Below are 20,867 nucleotides of genomic sequence, written 5' to 3'. Positions count from 1 at the left end.
ACTTTTAAAACAACCTCCTATATCTTGCTCAAAAGTTGCCTATCAAATTGTTTTGTCTTATTTAAATTGTACCAAGATACTTACATTAGAAACTAAACCAAAAATACTCAGTACGATTTTGAGTTTTTACAATGTTGGAAAGTTCTGACCTTCTGACTCCGATTGCATTAAAGTAAAATAGGAATATACTGCTGTTTCTCCATAAAATTATTGCTCTATTTTTAAAATACTCTCTTTATAAACTTCTTACATCTCTGCGCATCTTTTGGCTTTATTTTTATCCAACGTACTGATACTGAAACTAGCCAACTTTGTGTCTTCCTTCAGTAAAAATGTTTGCAGTGAAGGCTGTTCTCATTTCAACTAAATGAAACTGTGTTGTTACTGAAGATGATTGTTTAATTCAAGCTAGACGGAGGTGAGAAAAGTAGGCAGGGGTAGCTATTGTTTTACCCACTACAGTAAGATGTATGTCAACAATCTTTGTGTACTTCCAAGAGAGATAGCCCAGCAGATAGCAGAGCCCGGTTTTTGACTGGTGGGTGTTAATAATCTCCCACTTGGGTGGTAGGGGGTGGGTCAGCGCACACAACTCACTGTGTGCCCATCCCACAGCTCAAAGGACTGAAACAAATAAGATTGAGAGGTGAAACTCAGCCACACCTGTTTCCCATAACCTTTGTGCTCCTCTCCTGGGGGGTTTGACTGCTGACTATGCACATCCTGCGAGTATAACTCTTTAATACGGACTATAAACCACAGCGTGTCCCAGTGACCCTCATGTAAGTCACAAAGCGTGATCTTTTCATTTTAGGGAAAAACCCTGATTCCTGAAAACAGCAGGCAAAAAGGAGTTAAAAAATGTCTCCCTCTGTTCATTCACAGCAGGTAATTAACCAAGGAAATATCTGGAAGCCATTTATATAGCCACGTTTCCTATGACTCAGTGACTAAAACAGTAAGTTCCTGTCTGTCCAAGATTTTTTTTTGTTTGACAGGACATAGCATAAATCACAGTGAGAAAATATTGCTGTTAATATTAGCATTTCAATGTGTTTTCATAGCATTCTATCATGTTCCTTTCCATTTAAAATGCCTAGTTAATTACATATTAATGCATGGAATCGAGACCAAAGATGAGGTTAGAAGCAATGGCTGGCGTGATTCTATATTTAAATTATAAGTATTTATTTTCCTAATCTGTCTGTTGCCCTGAGCTCATTTATTCAAACAGAAGATGTATATCTCTAAGGGCAAACTCAAAGACATTAAGACCCATTAGGAAAGCTTTTTCTTTTTTAAAAAAAAAAACGTTGAAGTTTCCAGTACGTAGCAACCATCTCACACAAGATCAAATCTACAAAGACCTTGGCCATATAGAGTTAAAGCTTCCCTTAAAAGTATAAGAGCATTACTGTCAGCCTCAACAAGCACATGATGCTGTATTATGTTGTATTTTATTTGCATTCTCATTCATTTTTCACCTTATATGTTTAGGTGAAGGCCATGGTTCAGTTGTTTGTATTTAATTACGGAATGGATCAAAGTTGTTAAGAGCTGAAGCTAACAGTCATCTGTGTGGATGCTGTTACTAAAGTGAAAAAGACACATAAGCTTTATTCAGTATCACTTATAGGGCTGGGTGATAAAACAGTAATAGTATGTATTGCGATAGACCCGTTATCAATATCAACGGAAAATATGCCTGAACTTTGATCCAGAACCACATGTGGGCCTGTCACCATCACAAAATTTGTTAGACGATAAATTGTCCCAGAAGCGATTGCAATAAATGATAATATTGTTGTTTTGAGATCATATTCAAGTAATATCCAGATAATGCAAGAACACATTCTCAAAGCGCAATAAAATTTAGATTCTAATGTACATTTAACACTGGAACATTTTAAATATCCCACATAAATAAACAAAGCAACAGAAACAACAAATAAAATGAATTAGAAAGTCTCTAAACAAAATTGTCCTTTAAAAAAAGTCTAGTTGAGACTTTATCAATCAATTTTGGTGGAAAGAAAGAGAAAAACAATAAATCATGCAAATGAAAATTACTGAGCTTGTTTTAATTTATGATGTGTTCAGCTGATTATTGATTATTGGTTACTGTGACAGGCCTGACCGCACAGCATTCTGGGAAATTTAGGCAGATGAAAGGTTTTAACAGCTCAAACTTTAAGTTTCAGCTAAGTAAGGCAGGTGGGATCAACTGACTCACTCACTCTTTGCTTAGCTAGCGAGTTCAAGAGGAAGCTGTGGACAAAAGAGGAAAGGTTATGTCACCAGTTTGGCAGTACTTTGGATATCCAAATTTACAATTTTGTATATTTAAAACAAAAAAACTAATCAATAACTACCATAGATATGAAGCGCTTATATCATGACATGTTTTTCAGCCATATTGCCCATTGCTAAGTATTGAGGTGCTTACAATTAAGTCAGAAAATGCACAGAGATGTAAGAAACGACCTAAGAGGGAGCAGTGTTTTTTATAATATGGCAAGACATTTCTGCAGTTCAGGTTGTAAGAGAGAGAGAGCAAAGGTTTCTGTAGGTAAGTGGAAGGACAGCAAAGTCTTGTGTTGTATTGTTTTGAGTTGTCAATCTCTATCAGCTATGGAATATGCTGGATTTAGAAATGTTGGAAACCTCATGATTAAGGATCTATTAAATTCTTTGGAGACTATTCTTGTAATGTTAGCTACCCTAACGTAACTGTAAAAGAAAGGCTTGACAAAACATTTTGAGTGTAGCTACAATATTTTTCTGTTATTAGCAACTAAAAGAAATCAGAAATGGCTAAAATTGGTGTTGGCAGCTCAAAGCCTAACAAAAAAACCCAGAATCAGTCAAATAAATTCTGATCAGTGTATCTCTTTTATAGATTCAAAAGGTCCCAAGTCATGTTTTTTTTTTCGGCTGTAGGAATCGTTCTATCAGGATATTGATTCGCCCATCTTCGTGAACCACAGTATCTCCATTATTTCTAGTCTGCTCTGCTTTTTCTTCCACTGTGTCAACCTTTGTTATTGCTGTTCCTGTTTTTTGTCTATTGAAAAAAACTGCCAAACTGTAACCTTTTTTTCCAGTCCAAGTTGAACTCGCAAATTGTTCTTCTCGTTTTCAGCAGGCTGCAAAATTGCCAGCTGAAGAATGAAGTGCATACAAAATGAAGCATTGGATTAAAAGTTCTAATTAATATCCAGAAAGTGATGCTTTTTCTGTCTTCTTGTGTCAAGTTTTCCCTTCACTATGTTAGTCTTTTCCTATTAAGAGACTGCCTAATGTTAATGGGCTTTTTGTCCTCCCCCGTCTCCTCGCCCTCTTTCCTGTCTGCCTACTCTCGCAAAAAAACAAAACAAAAAAAAAAACAAAAACGAGCCACTAGTGCCACAAAAACTCTATGGAGAAAAAATATATATTTTACCTTAATCACATTTAAATGCCCATTTGTAGTGGCAGGATTTTCAGTGGAAGAATAGACAAAATTAAAGGCTTGCATAGAAAATCAAAAGTTTGGGTAAAAATGTCTGACCCTAAAATTATCTGCGTCACCAGAAGAGCCATAGTTGTCATGGTAACAAACCTTTGCATTAGTTTCCAAAATTGTTGAAGAAAAAATAGTTATTAGACTAAGATGTCTAAAATTCTGCAAAAGCTAGCCCGGCATCATGCAGTATTTTATGAATATCATAAATGCTGTTTCAGCAAAGTACACCAACAAAGAAATGCCCTGTTCAAGCAGAACACCATGCAGTGAAAATACTTTAATGTGCAAACTAAAATGCAACTTTGGGAGCTACAAAATGCATCCAACCAAATCAATTTACTGGAGGTACAGTAGGAGACTCTTTGATGACCAGATTGTTTTGCAAATAAACACAATTCAATATTGATTTGTCAATAAGCTTGTAAATGTTGTTTCTCCTAGGCAACCTGAATTTCCTCGACAACCCTTAGAAGTCAAGTGAAAAAAAAAATACAAACGAAAGTCAGTAAAAGGAAGTTTCCACAATCATAATATCTGAACTTCATCTGTAGGCATAGGGAAACACGGCACCAGTTATTTAGGAAAGGAGAAGTGTGAATGACTGTTTGGGTGACTGCTGATACAGTTTTAGACTTCATGTGTTCGACTGGGTGTGTCTGCACGAGCTTTGTGGCAGGGTGTGACCTCTTTTGTAGATAAAAGTAGGCAAAATCAAATAAAAATAAGAAACCACTCCCCCTGACATTTGCTTGGGTTCTTTGAATATACTTTAGATGCCTTGTAAAAGTATTCAAACCCCTTACTTTTTTTTGTTTTGTTTCTTACATTTGCAACTTTGCAACCATTTTGTTTGTGGGATTTTATTCGATAGACAAAAGCAAAGAAGGACGTAATTGTGAAGTCAAAGGAACCCACGTGATGCTCAACAATTTTTACAAGTGAAAATCTGAAAGGTGTGCCATGAGTTTGTTTTCAGTCTCCTTAAGTCTTTATACCCATACAGAAAATCCAGCTATAGGGACGTCGGTGCTGCTGCTACATGTTTAAAATTGAGATGTTATTTTAGGCCTGAATAGCTTTGTTGATAGGCTAGGTCCTTTTAGCACGACTTCAACACAACAACAGTCTTTTCCAGGGTTTCATCAGATTGTTTTTTGAAGCAAAAATGAATCCCCAGTGGGCCAAGGAAAGTGACTTTGTGGTCCATCACTGTTGTCTGCTGATGTCGCGTGTGCATGAGAGATTTACGGGCTTTCCAGAAACACAATGCAAAGGTTCCAACTTAGGACTTTTGTATGTAAAAAAAAAAAAAAAAAAAAAAGAAAAACAGAAAAAGTGATTATTGCAATAAAAGTTTGAAGTATGTCGCTTGTGTACTCAAAACACATGAATATGAAAGTTTTGTCCAGAACAAAAACGCGATTAAGTGCATTAAAATCTTTAGTGCGTTAAAATATGTTGTTAATTAATCAAAACTAAGATGTTGAAGTCCTGACCCTAATATTAAGCCAGGCTCGCAAAATCTGTTTCTGCTGATTAGTGAGGAATGATGAATGTTTTTTTTATTTTACTTTCTTATAGATAAACAAAATTAGGACTTTGCAGTTGATGTTGGATTTATAATAATACGCCTATCAATGCGGCATGTGCTCATGCTGAAATGTTCATGCAAACAATTTACATTCACTCCGTGACTGATGGATATCCACCATATTTAGCATCCCAAAACTGACCCCTAACCATACTTAAATGTTCATACAAGAATAAATATGAATGTGTAGCATCATCAGAGCCCAGGCTACGGTAATGTATACATTAGAGGGTCAAAATATCTACAGAAATCACAGATTAAAATATGTTAAGGGACACAATCTTGATCAAGAACTGATAGAGTGAGTTAAACTCTGGAGTTTTTAGCTCCAATTTCATTAATGGACCACCAGGGAGTTTCCAACGTCTGACAGTCAGTCACATCTGTCGTGGAAAAAGGAAGCAAAGGGTGGAGTCAACAGAAGCTGGTGACCACAGCCTGCTCCCTGAACCCCACACAAAAAAACTCAATGTCCCCACAACAAAGCCCTGCACTCATCTGCTCCTGGCAGATAAAACCCTGCCTGCGTTTAAAGTGATTAAGATCATTCAATCAGCCGCGGCACAAACCGAGTTTTAGGATCAAATTAAAAGGATCAAAATGGGTGAGACAGCTGTCCGCTCAAACTAAAACATTCAATTGATTTTGACCTTAAACGTGTGGGGTTTGAAGTTAGCACTTCAAAAACTGAAATAAGAAAAAGGCGGGAGTGTAGACTATTTCCCAGGGTGCTTAGCGGTAGCTTTTTGTTTTTGTGTTGCACCGTGAAGGAGATGGAAGCGTGCAACTTTGACCTACATCTTATGAGTTTTTAGAGGGCCAGCATTATGTGGTTTCAAGGCCCATAAAACCATTTATAGCTCTATGTTACCTTCAGTTGTTATAAAAATGCTACATACGGGATGTGCTGTGGTGGCAGGTTAAGCACAACCCACATAAGGAGGCCTTAGTCCTTGACGCGGCTGTCGCAGGTTCGATTCCCGGCCTGACAACTTTTGCCGCATGTCTTCCCCTTCTCTCATTACCGACTTTCCTGTCAATAAACTATCAAATAAAGGCCACTGGAGCCAATAAAACCTTAAATTAAAAAAGCTACATATATCAAATATGACTTAAAAGAAATTTGACTATGTAATTGAAAGCCTTGAAATTGGGCCTCTGTCTCTTTAAAAATTCCTGTTATATCTGAAGTCATCACAACAGTTGTCATCACAACTCTATTAACCCTTTAACGTTTCTACCAGCGTAGCTCTGAGAAGCAGCTCGTATAATGAGCTCAGCAGATGTGCAGTTCCACCCGATGTTTTGCTAATTGCTGCTGGCTAGTCTGAAGGAGCTGAGAAGGGGAGTCACCTGGGAGGGCTGATCTGTGAGGTTAACATTCCAAGGAGGAGATGCGCCTCATAGGCGGAGCTAGGTCCACCCAGGCATTTTGCACAGCTGAATGGTTGCCACTGGAGATTAGAGAATTTCTCAAACATGTTTGAAAGAATCAAGGCAACACTCCAGCTATGTTTTTGATGAGGGAATAACATTATAATATGATGTAAAGCTAAAAAAAAAAAAGTTTATTTTACATAATACTGCCCCATTCCTTTTAAAGCAACTATCAATTTGCAGTGGTTGAGGATAATGTCTTCTCAAAATGCTTAAGTTCTGTTCAAACTAAATGTTTCTGAGCAGTTTTTACTTGCCTTTTCAAGGCAACAAGTGAACTTTCACTTTCAAGTTAAGCCAAATTCAAATATTTTACAGTGTACTTAAAAATCAGTTTCTTTGAATAATTTTAACAACAAACAACCAGCGTGCAGAAGCAGATCATTTTTCCCTACCTATACTAATACTTAAAACAGACTATCACTCAAAGTAGATTTAAGGTATAAATGGCATCTCTGCATTAACACTACAATAGCCGGGCAAGCCAGAAGGTGATTATCTGTATTAAGTTATAGGACTATCGTGTCAAACAAAAGGTCCTGAGGTCCTGACCTCAGGTGCCCTGCGCCATGTGGTAATGGTGCTATTAGTCTCTCCAGGGATCATATCTGCTCTGTCAGTAATTCCTCTTTTTTTTTCCAAATCTATTTCGGACTCTGTAATTTCGATGGCTCCATTACTCCATTATTTATTTATATTGTGAATCACGCGGCCCCTGAAGAAGAAACCACACGACGTTGCTCTTCAATTACAGACCTCACAGTCTGTAGCCACGCCTCAGACGAATCCCCTCCTCACAGCTCCGTCTCCTCCGAACCAGAAAGTCAAGCAGCGCCTTTGCCACCAAAATTCTCTTTCAAACTTGCATTTCCAGCAAGCAAAACATGTTACAGTTTTTGTTTTCCACTAAAGCTGGTTCTTTTCGGCCCGGTTTATAACAAACTTGACCGTGAAGGTGACCATGCCTGCATCCACGAGGCACCGAGGGAGCAGCGTGTTCAGATGCTAATCGGCTAAGATTGCAACAGTGTGTTGTTTATCAGCTCTCCACGTTGATTTACGACGCCGTGTTTTGTGGGTACAGATAGAAAAAGAACGGTATGAAGAGGATTCTGCAAAAGAACATGTGTCTGGAGTCTGTCTATGTGTGTGTGAGAGAAAGAGAGAGAGAGACAGAGATAAAGAGAGAGAGAGCTACAGAAATGGAGTTGGTTAGAAAAAAGTAGTCATTATATGAACAGTTTTGACTAATGTCAGAAGATTTCCTCGGCGGGGGCTTCATGATTTTAACCCAGCTCTAATTACAAGCTAAATTTTGCAGATTTTCTGGCAAGATAACATGAGAAAACGAATGCGGCGATTCACCAAGCGGAGTTATTTAGTGAGCTGATGGTTTCTTTTCCACCATTTGCGTTCTCTTGATGCTTTTTCTCTTTGTTGAACGCTTTAGTCTGGTGAGTGCGTGTTTAACAGCGTTTCTTTCCTGAAAAGAGGCAGCTATAGCATCTCTATGGAGAAGTTATCGCTGCCATTAGTTTGTTTCTCAGTTTCTCTGTTTAAATGTGGTTCTGTTTCTTTCCTAGCCCTGACTTCTGCATGACTTTTGGGGACCAGAAATATTTTCAAACAGACAAATTTCTGATTCTGGAAAGCAAGGAGAGGCTTAATAGGACGGTACTTTAAGCCAGCTGATTAGAAGTGCACAGCATCAGGTGAGGGATGAGCAACGCCCTGCTGTATGGCTCAGACAGCCGGAGAAAACGCTGGACGCTCAAGGGCTTTCTCTGGCGTCTCAACAAATCATTTTTAACCATAGGATTGACAATTTATTTTTAACAGTTTTAAAATTGTAACATTTAAAACGTATCTACCAGGTCCATGAGTAATAAGGTCCTCTTAAATAGAACAGAATCACAATATATGTCCACCGCCAATGTAAACACACAGGAATATGTCAAAGATCAGCAATTATCAAAAATAGGTACAGTGGTAAAACTTATGCAAAAGAGAAATGTGTATTAAAATTATGTATAAACTGTACAATTTGTCTTGTTGTTTTTGCGCTAAAACAGAATATCGGTATTTATGCTGATATGGAAATTTGCGCTAAAAATTCTGGGACTGTAAATATTAGCAACTTTTTGGGCTTTCTGTCCGACGAATTATGCCTGTTTGTAAAAGTGATTTGAAATATCTGTTGTGCATAGTGCTACATACTCTGCATTAATTCAGTTAGTGAGTAAACAATTAAGCATGGCATACAGGAAAACTCTACTCCCTATTTCACGGGTTTGCTGGCATTTATCTCTATTCTATTTTCTTTTCTTTTTTTCCTGCCCTTGGCTTCATTGATGAATCAGGCGGTGCACTGTAAGGTGGTATTTACTCAGCAGCCGCCTGTGTTTGTCCCCTGTTCCGCCGTGTCCTGTAATCCCAGCTCAAGGGTGGGACACAGCAAAGTTCTCCAGCTGCTCTGCCCGGGACAGCTCGGGACGGGAAGGTGCTCTGGCTGGCAGGCAGCCCAACTTCAGGTCAATACTTCCAGAGACTTTGCGGCTGCAGCAGTGGCTCTGCCTTAAAATAAGTCTCCCCCCCAATCCCCACCACCCCCACCACCCCCTCCACACAGAGTCGGCGCTGCATCCCCTCCTTTTCTGTATCACATAACGTCTCTTTATCCACCCTCCTGCCCCCCCTCATCCCATCTGCAACCAACATCTTGGCAAACTTTTCACATCAGGCGCAAACCCTCGTTGCCTACCATAAGTGACGCCCAGATTATTTCGTGTCGTTTCTATTTTTGTCCAACCGCAAAAAGAAGAAGAAAAAAAAAACTGTGCTGCTGCTGCTGCTGCTGCTCAATGGGCTCCGAAGCCATCTGAGTGGGAGAAATCCCAGCCGGTATTTCCCTCACATTCCCCGCATGATGTTAGCTACAAGTACCCGTTGCTGCAAACTGTGTGCATAATCAGCCCTGTTAAATCAGAGTTAGCGCACAGAAGTTGTCACTCGAACTCATTTAGATCTGGTTTTTGAGGTGGCTCGTTTTTGGTCTGCAGCCGCTCCGAGTTTAACACCGTTTCACAGATATGGTACCGGAGTGGCATTCAAATGGATCAAGAATCACGGTTTAGCTAACGGTCAACGGATGCCTGCGGTGACTTTCTGTCGCTCTCAAACAGTGGCCGTCGGGAGACAAGGACTGGTCCCGTTTTATAGTTAACTAACACATACAACTACCGGGAGCCTGAAAGAGTATAACACGGTATGAAATGTTAATCAGTGCAGTGCTGGTCAGTTCGGCTGTGCGGATTCAAAGTAAAGAATGGACCGAGAGCGGCGCCACCGCAACTTCTCTCCGCTACCAAGAAAAGTAGCTCGAGCGAAAACAAGCAGAAAAACCGTTAACTCACCCGCGGCTCCGCACAGGATGAAAAAGGACGTTAAAAGTCGCATTCCGTCATTAGGTACTGTCCTCCGGTTCGTGGGTCTAGTCTCCATGGTTTCTCCGTGTGTCTGTGCGTTTCGGCACTTTCAGTATGTCCTCCTTTCTCCTCGCTCGTGCCTTCTCTCTCTTTCAGGATGGTTCGGCTCGCGCTCCTGTGGAACTGTTCTCCATAGCAACGGAGCCGCATGGGCTGTACCACTTTTAACAGGACAACAAACAGAACACAATACGCCTCCTTTAAATGAATTTTAACTGGTGTTATAAATCCATTTACTTTCACCATCTGGTCAATATGACATGCAAAATATAACATTTGTATCGATTAGCAAAGAGAAACATGGCGAAACGTAGCTTTGTAAACTCTAATGGGCGTTCTGTTGTTAGATCATGTCAGTCTTTTGTGAATTTATGACTCATTTATATCTAAAATTACAAATAAGAAATATCACAACTCTTGAGAACTGCACCATCTCAAATCAAACATCAAATATCAGACAAATCAAACGTCCTCCAAGTGATACAATAAGAACTGAAACTCTCTCAAAGATGTGCGCTGACTTTATAGCCTACTAAAAAAAAAGAGAGGTTTTCTGCTTGGTAAGCAAGTAAATAAAAGTTCTAATTTACTGACTATATGTACGGTCTTCATCAATAAATCAATATCCAGTGACATAAATAAGAGGCGGTAAGATTTCTAGTACCAGAGGCAGGAAATCCAGTTTTTCACATGCATTCTCAGATGCAAGCCACAAGTTAAAATTAAGTAAAAACTGTTGTAAAACCTCTCATTGTTCAAACTACCATTTACTTTTTACTGATGATTATTGCTCTTGCAGCAACAACTGGCAAAAAAAGGGGGGGGGGAGGAAGGGAAGTGCTGCATTGAGTTGCTCAAGAAGACACTGAATCTTCATCTGGTTTTGGCAGATCCCAGGGGAGTTGTATCAACCCTATGCTACTGATTCCTCGTCCACAGTGTCAAGGCATGTTTACAGATTACATATTAAGACACGCAGTGCCTTCCGAAAGCAGACACACCCGTTTGTCAACTTAAACCCCTAAACTTTGACGTATTTTACTGCAAATCAACACCAAAAAAAAGTGCATAAATGTGAAGCATGTGGGCGGGGGTTGATGCGTGTTCTTAAAAGTTTTACATATACAAATCTAGAAAGTGTGGCGCACTTGTGTTCAGCCTCACTAATTTGGTGTGCAGAACCATCTATAACACACCGGTGGGCATATTTTAGTTCTCTCAGTCAGAGTCCCAACACAGTCGAGTCAAATGATGGTTGGTTACAGCAAGGCCTCTTCAGGAGGCCTTCGGACCAAAGGCGGGTGAATACAAATACACGCCACACTCCAAAAATGTCAGAAGCAGGTACCCAGCTCCTTCCACTCAACAGCTCTGCACTCCTTTGTGTTGGTCTGTCACATAAAACCCCAAATAAAGCTCGTTTCTGCTTGGAACTAGGAAAGAATGCGAAAAGTTTCACACTTCCGCGAAGCCACCCGGAGGTCAGGAACGGTTCCTGTAGAGAAGGTGGACATGAGGCGCTTCTGTTCAAAGAGACATGGTTACGAAAATGTACATGAGTTCACTTTCATACCGCCGTGTTGCATGGAATAGGCCATTATAATAAAAACTATAATAAAACCGGCGTTTTCTTATAGAAGTGTGGGAAAATAAGGAAGCGCGAGCAGGAAAACGTTCCCGTAAAGCCCAGGAGAGGATCTGGCGAAGGACAAAGCAGTCGCGTCGCTAAAACGTTTTCTCCCGACGGCTGCGTCTCGTTTGTCCCGAAAACAAAGCGGCAATAAAGCATCCTCACATTGTTCCTTCCCCCCCCCCTGAGATAATTACAGCTTTTACTCGTTCAGGAATCCCGTGCTGTGTGCAGCAGTGTTATTATCGCGCGCTGAGGCCTGAAGTGTTAAACTTGCTAACCTCAGCAGTTGGAGGCGGACATCATATTTATTCAGTGAAGATAAGCAGAAATGCTCGTCTCAGCGTGGCTCCCTGGCATCCAGTCACCGTGCTTTTAGTTTCGTAACTTCGTCTTACACCGTGACTCCCCGTCAGGAGACACTGGAACCTCTTTTTAGTGTAATAAAAGCGCGACCTATGATATGTTGCCCTGCTTTTATTCCCTCCGGTGACTTATTTATATCCTCAAAGAGCTACAAGTCTCCCCAGGTGAGAATGCTGCCCTTTTGATAATCAATCTTTTCCCCCTGAGCCACTTCACATTGGATTGTGCAGCAGGGAGAGTTGGTGTGTGCATGAGCCAGTGGCGCTCCCAATGGGAGGACACAGGGGGGCCAGGGCCCCTCTCTTCAAAAATGACCAGAGAACCATGTTCAGATCATAGAAAGGCATACAGAGTCGTCCTCTTTAATCAAGACATAAATGTAAAACCTAATAATAATAATAATATTAATAATACATTACACTTACACATACATAGACACACATAAGGCCTTACTTACCTCATGTCCCATTTGAATCTTGCTAATGAATATTGCATTTCTTTCTATTTATGTATTTTATCTTGAATTTATTTTTATGTGAGCTTTACCTGCCTCCTTTAATGACTCCTCTGGGGATAAATTCAGTTTTCTGAACTGTATTGAATTGAATAGAATAGAATTGAATTGCATTTAAAAAAACGCTTCCTGGAAAACACAAAAATACACAATAAATAAATTGATGAATACAATTAAAGGGGCAGTATTATGTGTTTTACAGGCACATATTGCCATTTTATTGCACATCGAGTAAACGTGTTACCTTCAGTTGTTAAAAAAAAATGCTCTAAATGTAATACGATTTAAATTTGACTTTGTAATCTAATGCCTCCGCCTGTCGCTTTAAAAACTCCTGCGCCACTGGCACGAGCCGAGCATTTACACCCCTTTTTTTTGCTGTCACCAAACACTTAATGACCTAAAAGCCCTATTCTTGCGCCGCTCGCATAACTGCATAATGATTGGTAAATGCTTCAACCTCCTCTGTGGCAGGAAACAGACTTGGAGCATTTATGATGCATAACCTTTGTAATTGTGGTTGCCTCACTGGAGGGTTTTGTGCTGCAAATAAGAAAAAAACAAAAAAGAAGAAGAGCTCGCTCCTTCATGGCGAGGCACCGACTCCCCTGTGACCGGCGGTTGCACATCCACACACAACGCGGGCCCGTCTGGGGCGTTTGGTTTTCACGGCCTGTGAAAACAGCCTTTGTCAAACAACAGCATTCCTCACGACTCGCACTGGTGAGCCAGTCATCGCACACCTCCACCCTCAACCCCACTCCCACTCCCACCCCACATACACACACACACCCACACACACCCCCACGCTCACGGTCCCGTCCCCTGCCAAAGCACGGCCGTCTACGGCACAGAGAGGTCACCTAACTGCTGACGCCACACACTCCTGTTTTGCAGCTCAGAAGCCTCGTCCCCATAATGAGCTCGCACTGAGATGACCCAACGCAGCACACACTGACCTTTAGAGGGTGTGTGAAGTAAATTAAAACGGCATACCTGTTACAGAGCACATCCACAGCGTTGACGGGAAAAAAAACAAAAAAAAGCTGTTGCTTATAATAAGTGGGGCAGACGTTTTAAAATAACATTTTAAAAAATGTTATCGGTTTATTATTTACTTTTTTTTTTTTCCGGGATGGACTGAAGGTGACACAAGTGTTTGGTGACAGGAAGCTCTTGGCATGAAGCCGTATGGTCAGAGCCAAACATGTCACACTGAAGGCGTTTGCACCAGGCGACACAACAAACACTGGTCTCAGTTCAGCGTTTGATTTTCACTGATCAGCAGCTCACTCTGTACCCACAAACACCACTCAGATGCGTTAGGGCTGGTTAGAAAAACAAATAATAAAGATATAAAAGTTACAGAATGTGAAGCTGCAGTTAACTCTGTTGGAGAATGCGCAGTAAGAATGAATTTAGAGCGCCATCTGCTGGAGCAAATACTAAGTTAAGGAGAAGGAGCAACAGGGACAGTGGTGTCTTACTAAAGCATTCGCAGTCCTTTAACCTTTTTCATATAGATGAATGCAATGTAAGAATGTTGTGTCTAAAGTAAGAGATTATTCCTAATTCATGTTTTTCAAAATGTCTGAGGAGATTTTCTCTCAGATCCTCATTTGGATTTGGGCTGGGCCGTTCTAACGGCTTTGAACTAAACGACTGGTTTTTATGGTTTTTGTTACAAGAACCACCTGATCCTGGTTTTACAAACACAACCGTCTTTATATGGATTTCTAAAATGAAAAATAAATAAATAAAAAAGACGTACACATAGGACTTGGCCTTTATTTAGGTTGTCGGGTTGTGCCAAACGTTACAGAGGGCTGTGGTTTATCTCTGTGTAATTTTACATTTTTTTTGGAGGGGGGGGGGGGGGGGTTAAACGCTTAGTTTAAATTTAAACTAAACTTTAAAACTTAGGAGTTTAAAGTTAGAGAAATGGTCAGAGAAACCAAATGAAACCTGATCTGATGTAATCCACCTATACGTGGGAAATAACCATAATCAACAGAAACAAAGGCTTTCATGCATCAATCATCATTAATCTAAATAATGAGTTTTACTTAGCAATAAAGTCCCTAAAATAAATGAGCTTTTCAAAAATATTCTAATCTACAAAGTGGGTCTGTATATTTGTTTTGCTATTTGCGGTTAGCCTTGACTTTGAGCGTTTTGCATTAAATCAAGTTAGTTTTCCAACATGTTTGAATGAGTCAAAGCAACAGTCCAGTTATGCTTTTGATGACGGAATAATATTACAACATGACACGAATGTCAAAAAAAAAAAAAAAAAAAAAAGGTCGATTTTGCAGAAGAGCCGCCGTGAATCTTTTCAGGTTGGATTCACAGCGCATGTGAATGTGAATGTACCCATCATCCCCACAGCATGATACTGCCACTACCGTCTATCATTTCCCTTCTCCTGGAACCGGAAATGGCATCATTTAAAAAAAAAAACATATCAAATCACGCTTCCATTTCAAACACATCTTTTCCACTCTTTAACCTCTGGAGGAAACATCGTGCATATTGTATGTAAGTGATTTTCCAGGCCGACCAGCCGCCGTCATTTGCAGAAAATGCCGGTTTCTGCAACGGGAACGTTCTCCTCCGGTTGTCAAGCGACTTCTATTAAAGCAAAGGCCAAAAAAAAAAAAAAAACACACGTCCACGCTGCCCAGATGAAGGGCCGCATGTTTCCTGCTGCGTGTCGTCGTGTGGAAAGACGGGCTGCTGCAGATGAAGTGACGACAGGGAGAAAGGACGTAAAAGCCACGCAGACGGTCAGGACACGGACAATTTGCGGCGAAGGCGACGTTGCTGAGTGAAACAGAGATGCGGGGATGACACGCTGGTGAGCCGTGCTTTGAAGAAAAAAAAAAATGTCTTCAGAGGAAAACAGCGACATGCGCGCATTTCTGCAGGATTGGTCAAAAATATGTCACCATGCCAACGCCGAAGAGCAAATAAACCTGCTTGCGTATTTGCACAAATGAATAGGAACGAGTTTAAGACTTTCACAATCTTTTTAGAGCAGATCAAAGTTCTGTGACATTATTTGGAGCCGTCAGCTGACGCATATTTTGGTTTCTTCACAAGTGTCACTTCATTGCTTTTAGTACTTAGCGCCAATAAACGGAACATATCAGCAGAGTTTAGAAAAGTAGGTTCGCGTTTATTTTATTTATTTTTTGTTGTTGTTGAAAGAACCAAAGCAAAGTTCAGAAGGAACCCGGGTTAGGTTGATGAGACAGAAAAACACATTTGACTGAAAGAGATTTCAACCTTATTCAAGTCATAATAATCTGAAACTTAGTGAAATCCTGACACCTAAAATCTGAACTCCAACAAATGGCTCAACATGGAACCGTAAAGTGCAGCGGAGCTCTTATCGGCCTAAGCGTCATTACAGACAAAAAGAAGCACCTGGATACGCAGCAGCTTGTCCCACAGAACCCGACGACTTTTGTGGCAGAACAATTTTCAAAAACCTTCCGAAAGCAAGAGCTGAAAACCCCTCGGCTCCAACAGAAACACTTTACAAGCTGGGGTTCTTGCCAAAGGGTGTGGCGTCCAGCGCTCAGCCTGCTGAGTGCCAGAAAAGTTGTAAATGGTTTCTGATTTTAAAAAACTAAGCGATTAAGATAATAATAATAATATAGAATTTTTTTTTTTTTAAATGGTCGATTAGATAAAACTGTTCTGTTTGATTCCGTGTTTAGGACATTATCCATGAACAGTGACCAAACGTTTGGATCCAACTGTACTGGTCGCGGTTTCTTATTCACAGAAGTGAATGTAGAAAAATGAAGCCTGACATGGAGGCTGTTGCACAACCAGCGGAGTGATCCAAACATGACTGAACTGGGTATTCACCCAGAATGACCAGGGGGGGGCTTTGCCAATCACAGATCTCATAGATGTCATTTGTTTTCAATAAAAAAAATTTTTTTTTAAAGTTATTCCAAATGTGAGAAGCGTTCCAGCGCCCATCCATTAGAAACCGAGCGACACGGATGAATAATAATAAAAAAAATCATCCTAACATTTAATGCAAACTAATTACAAACACTGGCCAGTCTAGAGAGAACACACTGATGTTACTTTAACTCCTTATGGCATCGATCCAACCAGATCTCAGAAACATTCTTTGTAGATTTGGGTTCGCTTGGATACGCTGCATCATCTGGACTGGAGCCTTCTGACGTGCGTCATAAAACCATGGGAAGGTTCCTCAGAACGGCTGTAAACGGCAAAAAGGAGAAGCGTTGTTGTAACGGGGTGCTGAAGCTGGAGTTTAGGAAAGAGCAGGCGCTTCTTAAAGAGACAGAGACTCAATTTCGAGGCGTCAGAAAGCCCAGTGAAACTTCTTTGTAAGACGTGGTCGATAAAGAGCGCTGGGAAAAAAAAAATGAAGAAGACACTTAAAATGATCAGTTTCTCTGGTTTGACTTTATATAGGTGTATTTTTGAGTAAAATGAACATTGTTGTTTTATTCCACCAACTACTGACAACATGTCTCCAAAGTTCTGAGCAAAAATGTGGTATTTATTTATAGAAAATGGGAAAGTTCATATTCACTTAGAAACAACAAAACTAATGTTTGGACTCAAGAGTTCAGAAATCAATATGCGGTGGAATAATCAGGAGGTTTTCAACGGGGTTCACTGCAGTGGGCTCTTGGGTTTTTCCAGAGCTGCATATAACATTTTAACAACTGAAGGTAACATAGTTACTAGAATGAGTTATAGAACAGCACTATGTGCTTTAAGAGGAAAGATGTCCTTTCTAGTTACACCACTAGTCTAAATCTGATAGAAGTTTGTTAGAAAAGTAATTAAATAGCTGCTAGAAATATAGAAAGGCCATAAGTCTAAGAAATAAACGGAATTTATCTTTGAATAATCCGTTTAAAGAAAAGGCAAAACATAACTTTAGTTGCATCTTAAGTGTATTAAAATAACCCGGACCATATATTAACACAGAAGAAAGTATCAACCTAAAAGAGACCAGAGTTCATTAATGCAGTTTGCAATCTGATCAGTTATCAAATCAATCACATAAAAAAAAAAAAATTTAACACAACACTTTGGATTACGCTGCAAAAACATCATCTTATTGTAAGTGGCGTACTCTGCAAATGAGACTGTTTTTGTTCCATTGATATTAAGGAAATATTGATTTAATACAAAATCCTTGTCTTAAAGGAGTTTGTAATTTGCAAGACAAAACTTGCAAATCAGTTTTGTCTCATGTCAAGTGTACCCAGATATTTTCACAAGAAGTTAAACCAAAATGATTGGTAAGACTCTGCATGAAACAATTCTTATGTAGTTTAAAAAGAAAAGGAAGCAATATTTTCATGCTTTCTTTTAATTTCGGTACAAACAATTAACTTTCGTCATCTCACGCGACAGAAAAAAAGAAGAAGCAGCAGTCGGTACAGATTCGATAAAATGATCTGATGATTGTGCGTTTCAGTCCTCTCTCAGGTAGGCCTCGGGTGTCTCCTCTTCCTCGTTACTCCCCTGGTGTTGCGTCATCCTCTCGACCTCCATGACTTTCGTCTCTGCCAGCTTCTTTTCTGCGTCCCGTGAGACTTTCTGGGCCTCCTCTACATGGGACTGGGCCAGCTGAAGGTTTGTCCTGACCGTGATGGACGCGTTCTCGGCTCCTGAGAACGCACAAGTACAAAACGCTCAAACAGACGTCAAACGCATCGAGTTCAGACTTGAAAAGCGGGTTGTTAGCCGGGCCCGTCTCGTCCGTCGTGTCCTTTTGTGTTTTCGCCCAAAGGACCCACATAGTGACAGCAAAACGATCCGTCCGCCGTCCGGAGCGACGGAGGACGAAACGGGCGAAAACACTTCAAATCACACACCTGATATGTACGCAGCCTCGGCCGCCGCCTCGCACAGCCTGACGGCGGTGACCCAGGTCAGTTCAAAGCGCTCCTGTTCGTCTTGTCTGTGGGCAACCTGCCACGAAAAGATGCAAGAAGAAATTTGCAACCGCCTGCTTTGATATAAGGTTTTTAGTTGGGATGGACCAAGAACAATAAAAAGAAACACAGAGACTGACCTCTGCACGCTGGCTAATGATCACCTGCCAGATCGTATCTTCTTCTGCTGGACTCAGTTTCCCCAGGGAAGCTAAATATTGCCTTTGCAGGGCGATGAGCGTGTGCACAGCCTGTGTGGAGGCAAGGGGAAGATTTTCACTGTTTACACTCAAAAGCAAAGACACATTTATAGAGATACACTTAAAACCTGGAGGACTTTCTGAAACATGAAGGGATTTCTTTGGACACCTTGTAAGTTGTTAGTTGGTGTAGACTGCGCTCTTAATGCGTTATTACAAGCAAGAGAAGCATTATTGGTGTAGATAACATAGATTAGCTATTTGGTTTAATTAGAAAATATAATAAATCAAAGCTTTTGTGATTTTATTTATTTATGTACATATGCAATTTTTTTTGGTAATTTTATCTGTCATTTGACCTGTTTGTGTTTTTTTTTTTTTTTTTTTTTTTTTGTCGGGTCAAAAATTCAACACGTTAATTTCAATAATCTAATTACATGGATTTGAACTATCAAAAACGTCAGCGCAATTTATCGCATTTTCATTTTTTATATATACTAAAGTCCTGAGTCGGAACCTTTGTATTGTGTTTCTGGTACGCCCCTACAAATGGCGCACAAGCGAACTCTGCAAACAGCGGCAACGGACGACGGAGCCGATCCTCTTGGCCGACAGTGTTCAGTTTTGCTTCTAAACAGAAAAAAAGATCTGATGGGACGCTGGAAAAGTCTATTGTTTTCAAATTGTGCTAAGCTTGAGTTAGCCTGTCAGCGAAGAGATTGAAGGCTAAAATAGCATCTCAATGCTAAACATGTAGCCGCAGCACCGACGTCCCCAACGCCAGTGCCAGCGTCCACAGTCCATATTTCTAAAGACGTTCTGTGAATGATCAGAAGTTCTTAAAGCACTGGAAAGGTGAATTGGTAGAATAGCGCTTTACACCAATCTGTTGGTTGAATAACCTAAAATAATTCACGGAACACAATACATATGTTTGTTCTTACGGAACTACAGGGACTTTGACTTGCCACAAAGATAAAAGGGAAGCCACAACCGTATTTGGTGCAACTTTCACATCGTGCTCCTAAGATAATGTTTTAAAAATCTAAAACAACTTATTATTAGGAGCAGATGTACTTGTGAAAAGACATTGTATGACATTGAAAGATGTCATAAGATTTGAAAGAAAATTCCCATTCCAGTTATTCTTTTTGTGTTGCAATAAAGCAGAAGTGTGTATTGTAGAGAGGGGGGGAAAAGACCACATACCTCAAGTTAAACTTTTGGTTATGGCCCATTTAGAGCTTCAGCAGCACATGTAAAGTATCAATCAGTGCCAACAGTTAGGAGAAATGGGAGTCACAACACGAAGCCATACCTTTGCGTACTCTGTGAGGGCATCAGTCAGAGCCAGAGTGGCCTGAGAGAGAAAAGTGCTTGAACTGTCTGTCACCAGAGAGGCTGCTCGTCTCACCAGGGAGTCGTGAGAGAGGTTTTCAACCTGCAGCAGGGGGTTCAATGAGTTTACAGCAGCTGAAACCTCCAAATATGCACATTCTCGGCTGTCGGACTCGCCTGTTTAAAAGGTACAGCACACAGACTTCCGCCGACGGCGAGAGAAGCCAGGACACTTGTCCATCTGGGGGATTTCCGGACAGCAGGTTTTATCCTGGACAGGTACCGAAAGGAAATTCTGAACAGAACAAAAATTTGAGTCATATACAGATAAATAAACCAGTAAACAGCGAGGGGAAAACACTGATTTAACTTCCTTTTTGGCTGGCGCTGCTCTACTGCCAATCTCAAAACAAATCTGAGAATTGGGGCAATCAAACAACAGCTGTTTACTCGCTCATATTTCCATAAAGTCAAAAAATAATTAAATCAAAGCAAGCGCCATATATTAAATAACAAGCTAATGATTGTGTCACTATATATAAAGGTTAAACGCGACCGACCTGAGGAAACTGAGATACAGGGATCTCCTCCAGAGCGCGGCCATGCTGGTCCGCCACAATAAACTGTTCTGCTGCACTGCAGAAGAAAGGTTCCGCCCCATCTTCTTCCTGATCATTTTTACAGCGTTGGGTGGTGCATTGTCGCCATCCCGTGGTTCTTAATTGTAACAGAACCCTCTCATTAAATAAATAAATAAATAAATAAATAAATAAATAAATGGAACAAAAATTTAAGCTTTTAACATTTTTATTATTTTCTCTCAAAAGACAGAATAGGACAAGAAAACCATTCTCGA

At 40.4% G+C, this 20,867-nt stretch overlaps 2 protein-coding genes across 4 annotated transcripts in view; both read right to left on the bottom strand.

Moving 5' to 3' along the window:
- Window positions 1-10,123, bottom strand: part of LOC102226791 (nectin-3-like protein) — a 49,341-nt gene extending 39,218 nt beyond the window's left edge. For both annotated transcript variants that reach the window (XM_014474177.2, XM_023351536.1), the window contains exon 1: window positions 9,947-10,123. In XM_014474177.2, the coding sequence (XP_014329663.1) occupies window positions 9,947-10,034 (88 nt within the window). In that variant the 5' untranslated portion in view covers window positions 10,035-10,123. The remainder of the gene's footprint in view (window positions 1-9,946) is intronic.
- Window positions 10,124-17,889: 7,766 nt separating this feature from the next.
- On the bottom strand, window positions 17,890-20,662 carry LOC102225495 (diablo homolog, mitochondrial-like). Of its 2 annotated transcripts, none has more exons than XM_005813232.3 (6): window positions 20,572-20,662; window positions 20,189-20,306; window positions 19,992-20,114; window positions 18,614-18,724; window positions 18,414-18,510; window positions 17,890-18,206 (listed from the first exon to the last, which is right to left on the bottom strand). In XM_005813232.3, the coding sequence occupies exons 1-6, from the start codon at window positions 20,613-20,615 to the stop codon at window positions 18,010-18,012; spliced, it is 690 nt and encodes a 229-aa protein (XP_005813289.2). In that variant the 5' UTR covers window positions 20,616-20,662; the 3' UTR covers window positions 17,890-18,009. The 2 variants fall into 2 exon arrangements, with proteins under 2 accessions (XP_005813289.2, XP_023206648.1); XM_023350880.1 differs by having other exon boundaries at window positions 20,189-20,282; window positions 20,572-20,632.
- Between the last annotated feature and the right edge of the window lie 205 nt (window positions 20,663-20,867).

This window comes from Xiphophorus maculatus, chromosome 18 (assembly GCF_002775205.1).
Source record: "Xiphophorus maculatus strain JP 163 A chromosome 18, X_maculatus-5.0-male, whole genome shotgun sequence".
Lineage (NCBI taxonomy): Eukaryota > Metazoa > Chordata > Actinopteri > Cyprinodontiformes > Poeciliidae > Xiphophorus > Xiphophorus maculatus.
The sequence above is the reverse complement of the archived record's forward strand: the minus strand, read 5'-3'. Positions and strand labels throughout refer to the sequence as shown.